This window comes from Belonocnema kinseyi, chromosome 1 (genome assembly GCF_010883055.1).
Source record: "Belonocnema kinseyi isolate 2016_QV_RU_SX_M_011 chromosome 1, B_treatae_v1, whole genome shotgun sequence".
NCBI classification, from domain to species: domain Eukaryota; kingdom Metazoa; phylum Arthropoda; class Insecta; order Hymenoptera; family Cynipidae; genus Belonocnema; species Belonocnema kinseyi.
The window spans coordinates 179885504-179907310 of NC_046657.1; the positions used below are offsets into that span (position 1 = coordinate 179885504).

Sequence of the window (21807 nt, forward strand, 5' to 3'; positions counted from 1 at the left end):
AGAGCCCAAAAACACAGCCACACAAAAAAAAAGTGTGCGGATCTGGTAACAAGACACACGTATTCCTATGGATTTTGGGAATAGTACTTTTGCATGAATTCCGTCAAAGGGTTCAACGCCAAAAATAAAAATAACATTTCGTGCATTAATGTGTGCACAGTCACAAGAGCAATTGAAATCAATAAAAATGCACGCCAGACTGATTTAATCGCTTTAGAAGATGATAGAATGGAAGTTGAAAGTCAACGTCATGAAGACGGTAGTGAAACCAGTGATCGAACATACAATAGTTCTAATGATTCCGATGAAAATGACGGAAAAGATGACGAATATGGCGTGCATAAAATGAAATGAAGGTTCCAAGATTAGTGTCGCAACTAAAACTGAATGATTTTATTAGAGATCTTGGATTACCGAAAGACGGCGCTGAATTTGCCGCTTCATTTCTAAAAAGAAGAAATCTTCTAAAGCCAAAGACAAAAGTTTCATTTTATCGCGACAAGGACAAAGAATTCAGAAAGTTTTTCGTTAAAGACGAAGAGACGTCTTTAGTGTACTGCACTGCCGTAAACGGACTAATGAACTACTAGAAGAAACATGTGTACAGAGATGAAGAATGGCGACTTTTCATTTATTCGCCAAAACGTAGCAATAAGGCTGTTTTACTGCATAACACGAATACTTACGCTCCTATTTCTATAGCTCACTAAACGATCATCAAAGAAGAATATAACAATGTTAAAATGCTTCTTGAAAAGTTAATTACACGAATCACAGATAGCAAATATGTGGTGATCTCAAAATCATAACAATGATATTAGGCTAACAGTCGGGTTTCACGAGAGAGCCATTCTTTATATGCCTGTGGAATAGTAGAGATCGAGCCAATCATTACAGCAAAAAACATTGGCCTTTAAGAGATTCATTCAAACCTGATTCTCATAATTTCATTAACCAAAGCCTCGTTGATCCAGAAAAAATTTTACTACCACATCTCCACATAAAGCTTGGGCTCATGAAGCAATTTGTCAAGGCGTTAGACAGAGATAGACAATGCTATAAGTATATATCCCTTCAATTCCCTAATGTTTCAGGCGCTAAATTGAAAGAAGGAGTCTTTGATGGACGACAGATTCGAATATTGACAAGAGATATTAATTTCGTTAGCCACATGACGAAAATTGAAATGGACGCTTGGGAAAGTTTCAAAGCAGTAAACGCAAATTTCCTCGGTAACAAAAAAAAGTCCAGACTACGAGAATATTGTTGCGAAAATTATAAGAAACTACAAAAAGTTAGGCTGCTTGATAAATTTAAAACTTCACTTTATAGATTCCCATCTGGATAAGTTTCCAGAAAATGTTGGTGATTTCAACGAGGAACAAGGGGAACGTTTTCATCAAGACATAAAAGTGATGTAACAACGATATCAGGGTAGATGGGATGAGGACATGATGGCTTATTTTTGCTGGATGTTGAAAAGGGAAATAAATGTAGGTCTTAAACGTAAGCGTAACCCTTTGCATCGTTCCTTCGAAGAAAAAAGGACACGTTATAGCAGGCAGAAAAAAGACTGAAGTAGGTCTATAAATCAATTTAATTACGATAAAAAGCAAGATAAAATGTAAACACGAAAGATAGTATAAATATATCCCTTAAGTTTAAGAAAAGCAGAGAGAAAAAAATTTTGAATAAAACTCTTATTCATTTGCATGTTTAAGTTACAGTTTTACATTTTAATTGATACACACATTGTCAGGTTAATTGAAATGGAGTCAATTCTACTTCTGGTTCTAAGTTTCGTCAAATGAGTAATGTGCGTGTAAATTTTTAACCCCCTGTAGTACAATGAAATGAACTTTATTGTGTTACAACGGGAACACTTAAGTTAAGTTGTGTTGCGTTAAGAACAATTTCGTTAGGTTCTGTTAAGTTAGATTCATTTGTAGGTAAAGACCGAGTTAACCTATTAAATATAGCACACATTTAAGACTGAGAACCGTACGCTTACATAGCTACACGTGTGGTTGAATTTCGTTCGGCTAAGTTAGGTTAGGTCAGGTTTTGTTAGGTTAGGATACGTTAAACCTCTATGTAGGTTAAGCCGAAGCTGAGTGAAAAGGTACTGCAAACACAACGGGACAACACAATGAATTTAATTTTGTTACGTGAAGTTAAGTTAGGTTAGGTTAGGTCAGATTTTTTTAGGTTAAGATAGGTTTGACCTCTTCGCAGGTTAAGCCCAAGATGATTCAAACGGTACCGCAAACACAACGGAACAACACAATTAGTTTAATTGTATTTCGTGAGGTTAGGTTAGACTAGATTAGATTTATTTCTAGGTTAGGCTCGAGTTGACCCGTTCGATGTAACACACATTTGCTACTGGGAAAATATCACTGGCATTATTTTGAAATTTAGTTTCCTCAATGCATGATTTTTCGTCATTTTTTGAGGTTATGGCTCAACCATGACGTGATGGGTGATTTTTGATACCGAATTTGAATTCAGCGCCCCAAAATAAATAGGAATACGTGTGTCAAAAATGAGAAACTTTAGTTACACTGTAAAATTCTGATAAACATTTTTTCTTGACAAAATCTTTTATTTGCCTGGTAACAAGGAGCTGTTTTTTAGCGTTACAAGTTGGGGCCGGAAAACAATGTTTTGATAGTTTGGTTGCACATATTAAAAATTTAATTCAAAATATTGTAGAAGAAGTTTTAAAATATAATATTTGAAAAACTGTCACTTAAATAGTCTCAAATAACAATAATAATAAAAAATTTAGAAAAATCTGTTCAGTTAGTTGAAATTTTTCAAAAGCATCACAAAGATTTAATTTCTGTGAAGGCTGATAAAGGTACATTAATGGTAAAAGCAAATTAGAGATGATTATAATAATACATTTGGAAATATTCTTAAAAATGATATTTTATAAAAGAATATTGAATACAGTATGGTTACAAGTATCGGCAATAAATGTAATGACATAGCTATTAGATGGGAAAATAAAATATTAATTAATGATCAATGTGCATTAGGGTGGCCCAAGGTGACAGACTTTTGGATTTTTATTTTTTGCAAATGACAACCTGTTCCTCATACTGAAAAACTAATGTCGATTTTTTAAAATAATTTTTTAATAATATTTAGAGTTGGCGCCGAGGTTAATAACTTCCTATGCAGTTTAACATAGAAAAATTTCGATTTTTCTTTATGCTCAAATCTAACATATAAATTATTTAAAGAACCTAATGAAATTTTGGAAACGCCCTTTTCCACAATAAAGGCAATGCCTTATAAAAAAAATGAAAAAAAAACAAATTATTAGGATTATTTTTTAAGTTTCAAACATGGTTGTTTTTTCTTAAAACCATTATATTCACGAGCTTGTTTCAGGCCATAGATATTGTTTGTTATCGATGAGAATTACAACATTTTTTGCTCATAGATTCCGGAAGCGACCTTATGAAAATCGGAGAATTTCAACTTTTATATCGATCAGATTTTTACGAAAACCCAGAAATAAATTGTTCGTCAGTGACTCAGGTAGTCCATAAATTAATAATTTTATGGTGGCTTGTTACCCCGGCTCATCCATTAATGGTCTACTATACTCTATCTGTACCTACAAAATCTCGAAATATGTACCTTAATCGTAAACACAGTAAATATGAATTCCATACATAAAAATTTTTTAAACAAATAATTATTTTTAATTATTTAAACATTTAAAGTTTGAATCATGCACCATTTTTTAACTCATAAACTGTTTTTATCGATAAAAATGTTAAATATAAATTATTTTTTTATCAAAATTGTTTTAAAAAATCATTATTTTTAGTTACTTAAACATTTAAAGTTTAAATCTTTAAACATTTTTTAACTAATAAACTGTTTTTTCGATAAAAATGTTTACAGAAAATTAATTTTTTAATAAAAGTTGTTTAAACAAATAATTATTTTTTATTATTCAGACATTTGAAATTTGGAGCTTCAACAATTTTCAAACTAATGAAATGTTTTTATTGATACAAATGTTCAATTAAAATTACATTACTTTCTTTTAGAGATGAGTTTATGAATGCTCCTTTAAACTCTTCAGATATTTGCATCTGAAACAAATCAATTCTCTTGTTGAGAATCTTTAGAAGTTCAGAAAAGCAGCCAGTAGACTAGTACAGGTAGAAGAAAAACTTAAAATTCTTATTGTCTATTCCGATAACCTGAGCCCAAGAACATAACATTCGCAGGTATGTACCTCGCCCACTTCCCTATATACCGCTTACTGTAACAAAGGTGCCCAGGAAAAGTTACTATTTCCTTGGACAGTTGACGATTTTATGAACTTCAATCGATTATTCTACCGAAAACTTTGAAAGCATGGGGCCACCTCTAAATGTTATTAAACATTTTTTTTAAATGGACATTCGTTTTTCAGTATGAGGAACAGTTTTCCAGTAGCAAATAATAAGAAATCAATAGTCTGTCATTTTGAGCCACCCTAATGTGCATACCGTTTAAAAACTTAAAATGTAGTGAGTATTTGAACGGTGTGCACATTGATCATTATTTAATCATTTATTTTGTTCGCTTGTCTAAAACAGTTGGTTTGACAGTATCCCGCTAGATCTTGGTTTAGATTGGATTGAAGAAATACCTAATTTAAATTATAACTTAACAAAAGCAAGAAAAAATTAAATTCTAATAGCTACCAGAACGATCTTTAATGGTAATATTTTCTCCTTTAACAATTAATTTTATAAACAAATTCCGGGTTTCCCTATAGGTTCACCGTTATCTCCAGTTGTTTCTGATTTGGTTTTACATGATATTAATAAAATCTCTACCTTTATTAGATTTCATACAAACTTCATACAAACCTAATATCAATGATATTTTAGCTATTTTTCCTACCGACAAGATTGAAGTTTTTTAAGTGAATTTAAGAGTATTGGAGATGATATAAATTTCACCCATGAATTCGAGATTAATAATTTTATTAACTACCTTGATTTGCAAGTTAATAAAACTTTCGATGGAGATTTATTAATAATTTGGTAAAAAAAACCTTCCTGGTCTGGAAGATACCTGAACTATAATTCACACCATTTATTTTGTTATAAAATTGGTTTAATAAAAAGGTTTAGTAGATAGATATGTTAACTTAAGTAATATCCAATTCATAAAAGAAAATTTAAATTTATTAAAAACAACTTTAGTACATAATGACTATTAGCTTGAGCAAGTTAACCACATTATTACAGCAAGCATTCATTACATTTACAATAACAGTAATAAAACTAATATAAAAAACAAATAGAGTGATACTTACAATAGATTTAATTGAAATGTTACCTTACCTTACATTCAGAGTCTATCTGAATGGTTGAGGAATTCACTTTAAAAATTTAACATTGACGTTTATTTTAAAAACAGAAATGCTTAAGATAATTATTTGTTGAGGAAGAAGCACAGTGATTTAATTTGAAAATTTATATAGTGTTATTTGTTGGGTTAGATGCAAATGTTGTAATAAACCTTATATAGGTAACATTGGCAGGAGATTAAAAACAAGAAGTGCTGAACACACAAGAGATTGTATAGTTGGAAATTTTAACACAGGTCTATCACAACATTTTTGGAATTTTAATCATTACTTTTATTTTTATTTCAAAAATATAACAATATTAGCTACGGAAAAAACAAGTGTTAACGAAGTATTATTAAGTCTCTTTTTATAAACAAATTTTGAAATATTTCAGTCAACTTATATACTAAAATTTAAAATATTAATCAAATTCGTCAAAGTATTATAGAATAATGTCATCTCTCTTGTTACAATATTTCTCACTTTTAATGTGAACTTATTTTCGCGTTTCCTTATCAGTATTTTAAATGAAAATCCGTTCATTGTTTGTCAAAGTTCATTACGTACACTGTCGTTTTTTATTTTTATGTCTTGTATTTTCACTCTTCGACACAAATCTTATGTTTGATAAATCAAAACCTCGAAAAATCACGTACAAAATTTAAATCAATCAACGAAATTATCTAACATGGTTGTTTTCGTTAATTTTAATAATTGCAAAAATATAATTATTAATGTTAAAACCGTTTTAAAAAGGTGCGCATTGTACCGGAACTTCAAGGATTAAGAAAGAAGTTTTTAAACAGAGAAATCTAAAGTACGAAAAATTTCTTTGGGCTAAATTGTTTTAAAAATTATGTGGACCGTAAGACATAAAGAAATATCAATGATATAAATTTCATAAATACTTTCGGTCGAAGAAAGGATTGATTTGGTTTCAAATCATTACACAATACAGTGAAAAATTAGAAAAAACATTGTTTTTGACAAAGCCATATGCGCCTGATAACAAGGGGCTGTTTTTACGTTAAGGTTTGAGGCTTTAAATCAGTGTTGGCATTTTTGAAGAGCCCGTAAATCCCCAAAACGAACCCAAAGGTCAAAGTCGCTAATTTTTAGCTTTTCAAAAATACCAATACTGATTTTTGGGCTCCACCCCTTCACTTTTAAAATCCACCCTTGATTATCAGGCAAATATGAGTCTGTCAAAAAATACTCTTTTTTATAATTCAACAGCGTAACTAGAGTCTCCGATTTTGGGTTCTTCAAACATATCAACACTGATTTTTGGACTCCAAGCATTAACTTATAAAAACAACCCCTCGTAACCAGGCAGATGAAACTTAGTTAAAAAATTACATTGTTTAGAATTTTACATTGCAAATGGTAACTCTGTTTTTTTTCAGGAATCCCAACACCGATTTTTGGTACTTTTATTTTTAGTATGGGTGGTTTTTGACAATTGGCTGTTGCTGCGTTAAAGAACCCAAAAAAAGCCCAAAACTCTGACGTGTTTGATTTTTTTTCTTCAATTTTTATATCGTAAAGGTGCTGTCTTGATTTGAGCCAGCACCTCAAATCGAAATTTAAATTATAAAGAAAAGTAGTGGAGCCCAAAAATTGGCAATACAGCCCAAAAAAGCCAAACATTCTAAAACAAAGAAATTTGGGAATTTCTTTTGTGTAGGTGCTAGCTTGATAAATGTCCGTCGAGGTTACAGTGATTAGTGTAAGACGAGGGTAGCGGCGAAATAACAGTCTTGCTAAAGGAGAAAGCTCTTGAGGAAACTTTTCAAAACAAAGATACCTTCGAGATTTTATAGCTTATTAAAGTCCAACCGTCTGATTAAGCACGCCATTGACTTATAAGGTCACACTCTGATAATAAAGCTTTAGCGAAAAGTCTTCGCAAAGGTCCAGGAGTCAATGTCCGCGGAAGTGGATGGTTGTTGGTTTAGAATGGTATTACCGAATCTTTCAGCAACTATTTAGCATGAATGCTAAGGGCTCTTTATTTAAGTCGTTGTGTTATCCCGCAAAAAGAAAGTCAGGGCGAACTTATACTTTTCGCTTGAGGCATTTTCAGGGTACCACCTGACACCTGGTAGCTCAGCAAACCCTTTTTATTGTCTGGTGCTTGAGCTCGATCTCGATACTCGCCGGAGCGATGTGGTGCTCAAATGGGGGCTACTCTACTATATTCCCTTATAAACTATCTCCCGCAACATCATTGTGATCGAGTCGAAGGCGCATTCTCAGCATAATGAGAAGGTATTAATGTTGACGTGAAAACTGACTATCACGGATTTCTTTAAATATCCACGTTTTGAGCCCCCAGTACGAGGTGTGTTCAAAAAATAAGGCGACTTTATGGTTTTCTCAAAAAATATTCATTTATTCCTCAATATTCATGTTGTCCCCTTCAAAGTAATCCCCCTCAGATATAATACACTTGTGCCAACGTTTTTTCCAATCATCGAAACACTTCTGATAATCATTAATTTTTGGTATAGCCTTGAGTTCTTTCAGCGATGCAGTTTTTATCTCCTCAATCGTTGAAAATCGATGTCCTTTCATGGATCTCTTCAGTTTTCGAAAAAGAAAAAAGTCACTGGGGGCTCAGGATGCTTCCACTGATACGATTGGACTTTAGTTTCGACGTCATAACCATATACCCACGATTCGTCCCCAGTTATAACCCTTTTGAGAAAATCAGGATCATTATTGACTTCATTCCACATCTCCTGAGCGATGGTCATCCGATGGATCTTTTGATCAAAATTAAGCAGTTTTGGAACAAATTTCGCTGACACACGTCTCATGCCCAAAACGTCCGAAAAGATAGCATGGCATGAGCCAACCGATATGCCAACATCTTCAGCAACTTCTCTGAAGGTAATTCGGCGATTTTTCAACACCATTTCTTCCACTGCTTGAACGTTTTCATCTGTTGTTGATGTGCTGGGACGTCCAGGGCGAGGTTCGTCTTCGACATTCTCTCGGCCTTCTTGGAATAGATTGTACCACTTATACACATTTTTCTTACTCAGAGTAGACTCACCGTATGCAACTGTCAACATTTCGAAAGTTTTAGAGCACTGGATTTCATTTTTCAAACAAAATTTAATGCAAAATCTTTGCTCCATTTTTGTGGAAAGAAGAAAATCGCCGAGCACACCAAACCCTTCTAAACTTTTACGCCTCTGCCAGAAAAACAACACGAGCTATATAGTCAAAACTGTGAACATACGATCGTGACGAGTGTACCAACACAACAAAACAAAAAATTTTAAACTTGAATGTACGTGGCCCGCGAAAATTAGAAAGTCACCTTACTTTTTGAACACACCTCGTATATCAAGCAATAGAATAAAAAAATAATATATAAAAGTTTGCGTTTCGACGTATTTCAATCGAGTTCGAAGCACGAGGCGATTCATGAGAATGTGTTTAGTAAATCTGAAGGATTTTCACAATAGAGAATTCCCAATGACTAAATTACAATTGTCGATAGCTTGACCTTTAATTTTCAAAGTTCTTTAAAAGTTGTAAGGCGAAGAAATGCGGTTTAAGCATCATATTACTTCGAGGAGTATCGAGCTTGAGCTCGAAAGCAAGGCAATAGAAAGTGTCTGCTAAGCTGCCATGTATCTGATGTTACCAGTCACCTTATTTTTTGAAAGAAGTATCGGCATGTAGGTAAAGAATAATAAACGATTATTAGATATTCTATTTGAGCATATCTTAAATAGGAAAATAGCCTTTCTAGTTCATAAAAAGCTGAGTAATTAAAATATGAAAAAATAATATTGGGCGAACTGATATGAGTTAATTGATCTTCGTCCAATTTGGTACTTTGGACTCTGAGCCAAACCGGAAGATACGATCTATCTTATATTTCGGCTTTTTCGTTTACATTTGAACAGTATCAGTTCACTGAAACTATAGGAAGTACAGCTTCTCTGTCCTGCAAGGAGGGATTTCACATGACCATTTAATTTTTAGGGCGATACATCGAAATCATTTTTATTATAAATGGTAACTCTGCATGCATTATTGAAACTTAGTTCATTAAAATGTTTACACTTCAGTGCTAACTATTAAGCTCACCTGCTCATTTATTTAATATAGCCCAAATTATCCATAATAATTCCCGAAGCCTTAAGAAATTCCGCGTTAGCGTACGAAAACTTGACCTGAATTCTCGGAAAGTGATTTGACAAAAATGCGTTGGATAGGTGATAACGAGAGATCTCGTTTTAGAATTGAATCGGAGTTTTCTAAATAAGGTTGACAATGTAAAGCTACGTTTTGTCCAAAGCTCATAGGCCCACTTCAGGTTAAAAGATTGTCCTACGGCCATTATCATTCTAGTTTTCACCGAAAAAAGAATTTCAGAAAAAGAATTAGGTGTCTAAAGCCGTATGTGAGAAAAACGAATTTGGGAAGCTCGGGTAGCCCGCATCCTCTTGTTCGAATACGGAAAGCTGTACGTGTCAGAATTGCTACTGACATGAAAGCATCGACAAACTACCGTCAACACAAGATATCTTTTTTTAAAAAATTGTTGTTGCAAGTTCATTTTATTTCAGAAAATCTAACAGGTTATGGGCACAGTGTAAGCAAACATTTGTTCATGAAAAGTGAATGCGAATTATCAGTTGCTAGTCAAGTGTTTTTGGGTTTGGCGTAGGTGGCTCGATCAGCATTAAAATTGAAGATGGATTTGGCGAAGCATGTGAAACCCCTGGCCAGTGAGTCAGATTGGGTGATATGGAAAAAAATGCGTGACCTGCTCGATTCTCATGAGTGTTTTTTGGACGTGATTGACAAAAAATTGATCAAACCGCAGTCCTTGTCAGATGATGCCACGCAGGAGGAAAGGAAATAGCACAAAATAAAAGGTGCTTTGTACCGTAAGGCAAACAGTTACGTTAAATCTATGATTTCGAGTTTAGTGACAGACGCCGTGTACGAAAAAATCATTGGCAAGGATTCTGAAAATTTTTCCTAGCGAATTTGAAAATTGTCAGTCAAGTTGGATGTTATTAGCCAAGGATGAAGAATTAAATCTCTAGATGAACTAACAACACAGCTGTGCATGTATCACAGAAATTTCAGGAAAAATGCAAACAGCGTTAAAGTCAACGAGGAAGCGCTAGTGGCAAAATCAGGTACCCCGTCTTTTAAAGGTGCACCGAAACCGGAAAAAAGAAAATACGTGCAATTATTGCAAAAAGAGAGGACATTGGGTTGTTACATGTAAAAAGTGGATCGCTAACGGACGCCTGCCGAACAAGAAGACAGTGGCCGCCCCTCAGAGCAACTTCCTGTACACCGGTGTAGCTCTTATTTCTATCAGTAAGAAAATCTGCGCAGCCGAGACGAATTCGACCGGATAGTGGATCGACAACGGAGCCACGAAGCACGTGACAAATTGTCCGGATCTTTTCATCGAATTCAAGGAGCTTCCGAGCCCTTGCTTTATAAAAGCTGCCGGAAAGAAGCTCTCAATGCCTTTGGGAAAGAAACCATTCAGCCTTTATCATTTACAGAAGAAGATATTTTAAAGATAACATAAAATTATGTTTGGCTTGACCCCAAAATTTCAAGGTATCTATTTTCTGTTTTAGCAGCTCAAGACAGGAACAAAAATAGCATATTTATTTCCACAGCTACGAAGTGCTGGCTCGAGGTCGAGAGAAAAAAAGTGCTGTGCGGGAATGCCAAGTATACGGAACCCTGTACAAGGCAGCCATCGAACCTGTAATTCCGGTGAAAGTGGAGAGGGCCAATGCTGCTGAGGCGGAAACTTCCACACTGCAGCTGTACCACGCGAGGTGAGGGCACCGGAACAAGCGGCACGTAAAAGAGATGCCAGTAAGAGACTTGGGCATCGCCGTCTAGCTCTTAAGAGAAATTTGTAAACCCTGTGTTTTCGGAAAAGCACATCGTTTGCATTTTGGTACTAGGAAAACGGCAACAAAACCTGGCGAACTGTTTTCAATTGACGTAGTAGGGTCTTTTCATAAATCTATTAATAAAAGGCGATTTTTAGTCGTATTTAAAGACAGTTTTAGACAGTTTTGCTATGGATTTGTACTTAAAGAAAAATCTGACGTTAAAGTTGTTTTAAAAAAGGTTCTAAGTCATTCGAAAACATTAGGGCACATAATCAAAGACTTGTTAAGTGATAATGGCGGAGAGTTTGATTATACTAAGATCAAAGAAGCTCTTGCAGAGAAGCGGAATCACGCAGAGACAGGCAGCGCCACATACGCCAGAGCAAAACCGTGACAGTGAGCGTGAAAATCGTAAAATCGTAGACATGGCAAAAACTTTCAAGTAGTCAAATCCTGACGTTGATTTTCCAAATGCAATTTGGGCAGAATTAGTGATTTCAGAAATTTACATTTTCAACAGAACTGGAAAATCATCCGAAAAAGGTGTCAGTCCATACGAGCAGTGTATTAACAAGAAACCAAGAATCCCCCGCATCATTGGATCTTCCTGCTATGTCCATATTCCAGGAAAGAAGAGGAAGAAAATGCACAAAAAAGCAGTGAAAGATTTCCTTGCGGATTATGATGAAGACGAACCCTACAGAATTTATCTCCAAGAAGAGCATAAAATAATGTCATCAATAGATGTTCAACTACAAGAAAATACAAGGGAATGTCACGAAAAAGTGAAGATGCCAAAGCGGTATGTTGAAAACGAAAATCAGGAGTAGATTGTCAAAGACCAACATTCGAAGAGCGACACAGAAGAACACTCCGAATCCAAAGAAACCTTGAGCAGTGATGCAAAATACCAAACTGAAGACGAGTTGCACACCGAAGAAGAGGAAAATTCTAAATTCCAGAAGGGCGAACCTTGAGTGATCGATCAAAAATCAAAAAGCCAAGACACCTTGGAGACTTTTAGGTAACTCCTGATTATTTTCGTGAAATTAAGAGTATTGTCTAGTGGTTATTTTGATACGAGTGTTACGTTTTTAAAGTTAATCATTTATATAATGATAGTAATTATTCATAAAAATAGTGCGGGTTGCTACAGGTTCGTTTAAGTTTCTTACATTACATACTTACGTTTGGGTTGGTTTGCGTGTTTTAGTTTCTTTGATTTGAGTGGTTTGTTTATGCTGCTTACGTTGATGACGTTCGTTTTGGTTGACTTTGTCGATTGCTTGAATTTGACTTTCTCGCATAGGTAGCGTTGAACTTTGGTTGATCGTATTGATTTTAGGTCTGATTAACAGGGTTGGCTTAGACATCCAAACCAATCCAAGCAAACCTAACTAGCACAAACAGATCAAACTAAACGAACGTAACCCACAAAACTAACTCATAAGAACGAAACCAATACGACCAACCCAAATGCACTCAACTAAAACAACAAAATCAATTGAACGCAATAAATAAACCAAACTGAAATAAACATAATCCACACATAGAATCAAAAGGGAAGTAAGCAACACAAGCTCTTCAACCCAAATTACCGTCTGCAACATAACAAATCTAAGCAAACCACCTCTTACATATGAAGACAAAAAAAAGACGACAGTTTGTCTATTTTATCTTTTGTTTTTAACCGTCAAAAATGTCATTTTTCGTTAATTTATCGCCATCTTACCCAAATCGAACAGAAAATTTCAAACGAAACCTACGTATTTTTTATTGGCGAATTTGCATCTGTAATTAAAACTATAGGTTCCATTTTTAATTTTTAATTTGGCCCCTCTCGCGCCTCAAGAGGTTGGGTGCCGTGTACACTTTTACGGAACCGTTTCTCCCCATTCAAAAATAAAAAACCTTTATTACTAACATTTTTTTAGTGCATGCGTATTATTTGAGATATTTCAATGCCTCAAGATAAAAGAAACTATAATAGAAAAGGATGAGTATTTTTTACAAATTTTAGTTTTTCTTTCATGAGGTCGCCGAATGGGTGTGACTGGATATTATGCATGCATCTGGTAGAAATGTTACCAAAAGTTACGAGTATTTTACCATCAATTTGCACAAGTTTTATCAGTTTTATAAATTATGGTAATTTGTGGAAAGTTGAATAAATATCCAGAAATTTGAGAAACTATAGAAATTTATTGAAATTCATGGCAATTTGGAAAATTGATGGTAATTTATCGACATTTTGTCAAACGTATGGTAATTTACCGGTATCGTTTGACAACTTCGGTAGCAGAATTGCTGGACGCATGAATATTGTGCTTGAAATTTTTAGCTACATGCTTTTCTATGGTTCCTTAAAGTTTGGCAGTCCCCCAACTATCCAACCGATCAGGCAGTCACATTAGTACTTTCAGCAGGGTTGTTGTGAAAAATACTGTGCTTGTCAAGGGGTGACCACAGTTTCTCTTCTGCAATCTACTTCTAGCCTGCAATTTACTATTGATACTTATGCGAAAGTTTAAGAACAGAAGAGAGAATTAAGCATGCGGTAACTTGAGTTTACAAGTCTAGTAAAATTACTAGCTGGAATAGAAGAGGATGCGTATTACGCTGGAGTTTTAGTTCTGCATCAAATATATACATTTTTTTAAAGTGGAGGATCCATTGATAATAATGTGAGGGAGTCAATAGGAATAAAAAAGGTTTTCTGTTTGTTTCATTCTTCGGCTGAATGTGACACTTATGTAGCTAGAGTTTTACTATACTGAGAGATTTCAACAATCATTCGGGTAAAGTTTACTAATCCAATTTCATTCGTGTAGTTATGTTATTTTTCGGTTATTCTGAGACAGAAGGAAATCTATATAAGTAAATATAATATATGAGATTGTACAATACAAACTAGAAATTAATTGTAATATTCATACCACCAGGTCTGTTATATTAATATCTAAACGAGCCCCAATAGGTCCTTTCAACAATCTTATTTGCTTCAGTTTCAGTGGTTCTATTGCAGGTGCATCTAGTTCGGGAATACCTTGTGCCAATTGACTTCGTAGATCCTCAATAGAATGCGTTATGCAATTGTTAATGTCTGGATCTAATTTCTTGCACGGTTTTATGTAGGAAGCTGAAAAATTTGAACATAAAATTAATTTAAACATATAGATGAAATAGCTTCATTTTTTAAAAGTACTATGTTCACAATTAGAAAAGACAAATAAATCGACCTCAGGAGTTCAACAATGAGTTTTTTTTAACATTTTGGGTTGTTTTATAAATGCGTTCAGCTAGGGTATTGAAATTCGTAGGAACTGCAATATTCAATAATGCATATACTGATTAAGTTTAGAACCTTATTAAATCATAATTCTCTTTTTTCGGTCTTATATTTTTTCCTTAAATCGTTTGAGATGTGAATTTTCTTGCAACATTAATTATATTCAGGAATAAAAATGTGTACTTAGATTTCAATGATGAACATTTGTTATTAACAAAAATGATTGAGGTAGATTCTATTACAAGATTAATACCGAGAAAGGAAATTAGGATCTGGAATACCGAGAGTGCAATAAAAGCGATATATTTAAAATTAAAAACAGTTTATTGCCCTTTATAGGCGGCGGTTATCTTCTGGCAAAAGCTGATGGGTGAGAGTTTTTTCAGAGAGAATGAATAAGCCGGTGGCTATGAAGGTGACACTAACATGGGCCGCGGTATTGGCTGAAGACCTTCTTTGGAGAATCGGTTCCCGGGTAAGGACAGTACACCAAATGAAATGAAGGCAAGAGTACTCAAGATTCACGGCTACCGACTGGACCAGAATAGGCTGATAACGGAACGCGCTGTTGACTGAGACCTCACGACCCCTCAGAGGGTTTCGCTATGTCATTGCATTTATTTTCGATAGTTGGAACCAGACTAGTTACAATATTCTTGCATAAAATATCATTTTTAAGCATGTTTTCAGTTGTATTATTAAAATCATGTTTATTTGTTGCAAGCTTTAAGGTACCTCTATCAATATTCACAAAAATTAAATCTTCGTGATTCTTTTCGAAATTTCTAACTAATTAAACAGATTTTTCTAATTTTTTAAATTTATTATTATGAGTTTTTATTAAACTTTTACACGGGTAAGCCCAGTTATACAGCATAGCCACGGACCAAGTCAAGTGATTGATGAGATTAGAATGTTATAATTTAATTCAGCCAATTTAATACGATGCTTGAAAATTCCTGCGATCATGTTGTGGGTATACAATTACGAGCGGCCACGAGCGTTGGAGGTGACAACAGTCACCTCTGGATGCTTTCTTAGAGCTACCATCTGCCACTCCACGGGTTTTTAGTCGCTCACTTCCTGATGTTCAAGAAAGTTTCTTACAATGCGACAGATGTTTAATAAAATCGCCTTCTGAGCTGCTGCCAATACCTTACTGACTCCTAAATGTTCAAGATGTTCAGTATATCTTGCGTGCACATTGCCTGTAGCTGCAATCACAATGGGATGAATAGATGCATGATTCGTATTCCTCCATATGATCTTTACTTCATGCCTTAACTCGCTATACTTGTCGATCTTGGTTGTATAGGTTGATTGCAAATTTCGGTTAAGCGGACGAGCAATGTCGACGATGTAGACTCTTCCACCTTTTTTTCTCGCATCACGATGTCAGGTCAATTCGCCCGGATGTGATGGTCCGTTTGGATAGTAACATCCCAATATAGGATGTAATCTTCGCTTTCAAAAACGGGCATTAAAATGTATCTATAGAAAGGCATCCACTCTTTAAAGAGTCCTAGGTTTTGGGCAAGTTGTTGATGTATAATTCCGGCTACATCATTACATCTGTGCGTATATTCTCTCTGAGCCATTACGCGACAGCCATCAATAATGTGCTCAATGGATTCGTTGGTATCTCCACATAATCGGCACCGGTCAACCACGTCTTGATTCAACACGTGTTTGCGATAATTCCTGGTGCTGACAACCTTGTCCTGTATCGCAATGACGAATCCTTCCGTCTCTGAATACAGAACACCCTTTCTCAGCCAAATATTAGATGCCTACTATCCACTTCATTTTTATCTAAAGTTTTGGGGTGCTGGCCATGGACAGCTTTCTGCTACGTTCAAATACGCAGGTAAAACCCTGCTGTCGTAATGTACTATTAGTGCACGCAGATTATTTGTGACGTTCATTTTGAACAGAAAATGCCTTAGTGTTGCTTCTTCATATCTAAACTCTAGTAAAGCATGACCAAAATTTCTTTCAAATTGCTGTAGTTTTTCTGCGATTTTCCTATCTACATCATCGTTAGTAATATCCGGATGTGGTTCTAATGGGTCCGGTACATGGTGTTCATTATCCCTAGCACCTTTGCCAGGTTCTGCTCATTTATTTATTCATTTATTTATTTATCAGACCGGTGGCTAGCTCTGGGTATTTTAGTAAGAAGAGTCTACGATGTTCTCTCCTCACACTTTGCCCACATTTTTCTGCCAAAAAATAAAGGCGCATAATATCTGTGTTCATATGGTATGTCCATTTTCGTCGGTTTTTTCGTTGCTGAACCTCTGCTTCTGCCTCTGGCTGTATAAGGCCATCCACCTCTGGTGGATGTGGTAGTGTTGGATCATCAATAGGTGGAAGAAGGTCGTCAATTGCTCCTGTTTGACCGTTTAACTCGGCTTCTTCTAACTGATGATCATTACCGTCGTTTTTCCACGTCAAATCAACCTGTTGTTTAATCTCCATTTCTTTGTCTTCTGTAACGTGCAGATTAGTCCTGATGTCGTTATACTTTGCAGCAAATTTCGTTCGTAAATTGTATCATTTTTCCAATTTCGTTTCCAAATTCGCACTTTCATAATAAAGACGCACCAATTCTTCTTTTACTGTGGTATTGAAATTGATGCTCTCCCACCGTATTTCTGTCGAGGTAGTTGGCTGCAAATAGCTAAAGCTAGCCCAAGCATCTTCAGCAGACTCAGTTGATGACCCACTGCTTACCGTTTGTCGCAGATGTTCTTGATGGCCAGCTGTTTGATTAGTGAGATCTGCCTGACCATCTTACAGCTCACCATCGCCACCGTCCCGCACACTGTGGCCCCCAGCTGTGGCTCCAGGGGCGCCCCGACGATCCTCGGGAAGCAACAAGCGTTTCAAAATCTTTAATATACTCTTCATTTCTCATTTATGGCTTTTGGTGTTCTACATAGTCCCTCTCCTCTTCGTTATCAGCCTATTTGACATGGGAAACCCTGCCAGTAGCAATGCTACCGCTGACATAGCCGTCAAAGTCATGATAGGAAATCTCAAGCCCTACCACAGCATTGAAGCGGAACACTTTGTGATTTTAAGACTATTTGAATGAGAATTTCGTCGAATATTAAATTTTTAATCTACTTCTTCAATCATTTAATCGAATTTTTAATATTTGCTACCAAACTATTGATAGGAATTTTATTAAAATTTAAAGGCAATCCAAATTTGTTACCTAAACCTAAAACTTCCGCGACTTTATCAGGAATTTCAACCGTTAATAAATTCTTAAAACATTTGTTCAAACTAACATCAGTAATTTCTTTATTAAAAGCTAAAGACCTGATTTTCAATCAAAGTAACTTTTTAATACAATCATCTGGTTTTGAGTATTTCCAATTAAATAGACTTAAGTCTCGTAAAAAACTTTTTTATATACTTATGCATACTTATTTATAACTTATTCATATCTGGAATAGTAGAAAGATTGTTTTTGAAACAATTAAAATTATCCATTTCAGAATTTCTCCAGAAAATAAAAGAATTTACCATAATTTCTGAGCAAATAACCATCTGATGCTTTCTGCATTAAGGGGGTCCTCTACTCTCGCGGTTTCAAAAAATCGATTTTTTCTAATTTCAATCTATATATGTCTGAGAATACGCCACAGAAATGATTTCGTGAAAATCGCATTCCTTTGCATGTTTCTGGGAACCAAATGTACCCGTCTCCTGCCATTTCTGAGAAACTAAGCTCAGTGCGCCACTGCAATTTGTCTTTAAACGCGTTTTACCGAAAGTAGTGTTTTTTTTATCTGCCGAGTAAGACTTCTCTTAAACATATTGGTTGATTAAAAATTATTTTCAATTATTCAGTAGACATACTTCTATGTTTGCAGGAGTACGATTTTTTAAATTTTATTTTGTTACATTTTTATAGCTTCTAATAGGACAAAAATGACGTAAAAATTAGAAATTTGTACAAATTGTTGCATAACTGTTACAACTTGCAAAATAAAAAAAGTATGTCTCGGGAAAATATAGCCAACGTAACTAGGATTATAGAGAATATCAATTTTTTGATTACAGATTACCCAATTGGACAAAACTTTACTTGAGCGGAACCCATGCAGTTTCAAGATCAATGTTATCAATTACGTTTCAAGGTCGAGAGAATTTTTCTTTCGTCTTCAAAATAAAAATATAAAATTCACAACATATATCTTCGAAATAAAAAAGCTTTTAAATCTATTCAGTAGATCCTTCGCAATTTATTCCCCAAAAAACTGCCTAATTTCAGGCCTCGAAAGTAGAGGACCCCCTTAGTAAGCCGCAGAGTCCGCAGATGCTCGCATCGGTATGAAGGTCCGTTTCAGCCTTTGTACTGTGCAACGCCAATACCGGCTCATTAACCAGTGCTGCTTTGAGTTCCGTGAACACCATTTTCTGTTCATCTTCCCACGTAAAAGTCACATCTTTACGAGTTAATCGCATTAACGGTTCGCTTTTCGCAACGAATCGTGTTATGAACTGTCAAAAATGTTTTATGAGTCCGATGAACCTACGCACCAAATGGATATTTTCCTATTCAGAAAAATCACTTATGGCGTTTAATTTCCCCAGGGCCTGGGCAAATACCTCCTGCTGATATTTCGTATCCAAGATAACAGATTTCTTGCGTTCTAAAGAGACGTTTGTCTAGGTATAATGTAAGTTTAGCCTACACCAGCGCCTCTAGAACCTTCTCCAATCGATCCAAAAATTTGTCACTGTACTTGGCTGTAATTATGATGTCATCAACATATGCTAATGCGGCTGTATTTTTAAATCTCCCAACACTGTTTTCATTAGCCGTCCGAATTCGTAAGGTACATTCATGAGCCCGAAAATCATTCTGGTTAATTCTCCTAAATCATCCGCCGTTACAAATGCTTATTTTTCGCGGTCCTCTGCGGCTAGTGGTACTTGCAGATACCCATTCGCCAAGTCCAACGTAATGTAGATCGGACTTTCGGCCAAATACTCTAACTGCTCATCTACGTTTGGCAACGGATACCTTTGTTAAAAGGTTTGTGTATTTAATGCCCTAAAATCAATAACTAATTGTTTTTCACAATTTTCTTAGATATTAACATCGCTGGTTTAGAATATGGTGATTTGATATCTTGAGTTTTCCCCAAACGTTTACACTAGGTAACGATTCGTTTCATTTCTTCCCACTCGCCCCTGAAAACTTTATAAATTAAATCATTTTCGTCTAAAGGTTGATTTTTCGATTTAATCGAGGTACTTTCTCCATCTTTACTGCGTCGTTCAGCAACTTATCTCCTGATTTAATCCTTTTCTCTTTTTCGCGGTAATCAGCTATGAAGACATCCAATTCACCACAATCTGACTTATTAGTACACTATTATTTTTTTAAGGCCGCCGAAACCCCATAAAACCTCGTCTTTATTGCTCACGTTTTGAATCGAGAATCCACAATCTTTTGCCACTGAATTTCGAATGAGGCAGTCCAAACTACCGTTGTTAATGTAACCATTAACTGAATATTTACTATTTATCAATACCTCTTTCAACGCCGGTTGTCTTTTTACCATCTCTGTCGTTTGGTCTCCTTATTTAACTCATCCTGCTTCTTGCCCTCGGGCATATCTTGCTAAGGTGACCTGGCTTCTTGCATTTTTAGTATATTTGAGGATGCTGATCGATTGGGCACTCTCGTGACAGATACCTTAAATCTGCACAATTGTAACATTTATTTGCATTCCTGTTTGTATTCAAATTTTGTTATAATATATTCAATTTATCCGCCTTCTTAGGAGCATGTTACGTTTTTTTGGTTACACCATCACCTCGAGAATTCTCTGCGCTGTCGTCGACTTTACTTTTCACAGGTGTTCTAGTTGTATTCGCTCCATCTAACTCCGTCACCTCATCTAAAAATTCTTCTTCGGTAATGTGATTTCTCGCACTTAACTGCAAATATAAATCTCGTGACTATAATCCTGTCAAACGTTTTTTTCTTCGTTTCGGTGAAATACAGATTTAGTTTTCTACAAAGGTACACTTTATCGATAACATACGTCATCGTTTCTTTGCTTACCTACTGTTTCCGTGCCATTAATAATCTCCATATATCATTCAAAGCCTGAACTCGTATAAACATTCGACAAAACCTTTTCTTAAAATCATCCCAAGATATGATTAAACGCCGTTCCGTTGACCACCTTTCTTGGGCCAAATCTGTTAATCCCGTTACTGCCGCTTTCAAAATTGTCTCCTTGTCATACTTAAATTACGTCGCCATATCCTCTATGTCTTTAAGCCAAGTCGCAGCTGATCTCTGTTTACCCTTACTGTTGAATTCTTCAGCTTTAGTTACGGTGAGTTGAATCCAACAATGATTTTCTGTCTCCTGGTATCACTTTACTGGCTAAATAGACACACCAACTAAGGCTTTCAGCAAAAGTGGATTCGCCAATAATTATTTCGGGCTTTCCAACATTTAATTCGCCAATAAATCCTCGACCGCCTTCTCCGACAGACCCTCAAAGTAACTTGTAGGCTGATAGTCTCGATGTTCCATGTACTCAGATAAATTTTGGCTATTATTGTGATCGATATTGGGACGTGGATTGGGCTGAGGTATCGCTGCGCTGTCGCTGTGAATATACATTTCACTTTGTACCGCTGCCTTTCGCGAATGAAGAATTCCCGGTCTTGTATTTTCACCTGGCATCGTAGTATACATCACTTGTACCTTGTCATCATCACGCATGCGCGGATACAGTGCTGACCGACTCTGAATATTATTAAAACGTTTACCTGAAATAACCTCCCTTCGAATTTGATTTTGTCAGAGAGATTTGGGTTCTTTTCAAGGTCCTTTTAGTAGTCCTGTTAAGAGTGATGCGACGATCATATAATGTTCCTTTTGTATTCGCCACGTATCGGGCGGACAGAGTTATTTACAGTAGTTGGCCGTCGCTAACCCGAATCTCCCTTTTTACATTTTTCTTCAAATTATTAACTCTTTTCTTTTAATTGATGAATTTTCTCATTATACTTATTTATAATTATAGCTTATATACTAATATACAATTTTCTAGTTGAATTCAAAAATGTTTTTTTTATGTATCCCGTTCCATTTACGAGAAACGTTGTAGTAATTCCAATTTGAAACATTACAAAAAAAATTAGATATCTGAAATCATCTAAATCCGTTGATTCCAAATTATTATGTTTTTGGC

The 21807-nt window shown here is 35.3% G+C and overlaps 1 protein-coding gene across 4 annotated transcripts in view; it reads right to left on the reverse strand.

Annotated features, from left to right (window-relative positions):
* Positions 1 to 21807, reverse strand: part of LOC117174393 (putative beta-carotene-binding protein) — a 219510-nt gene that overhangs the window by 89058 nt on the left and 108645 nt on the right. For all 4 annotated transcript variants that reach the window (XM_033363485.1, XM_033363494.1, XM_033363502.1 and 1 more), the window contains exon 3: positions 14214 to 14416. In XM_033363485.1, coding sequence (XP_033219376.1) covers positions 14214 to 14416 — 203 coding nt within the window. The remainder of the gene's footprint in view (positions 1 to 14213; positions 14417 to 21807) is intronic.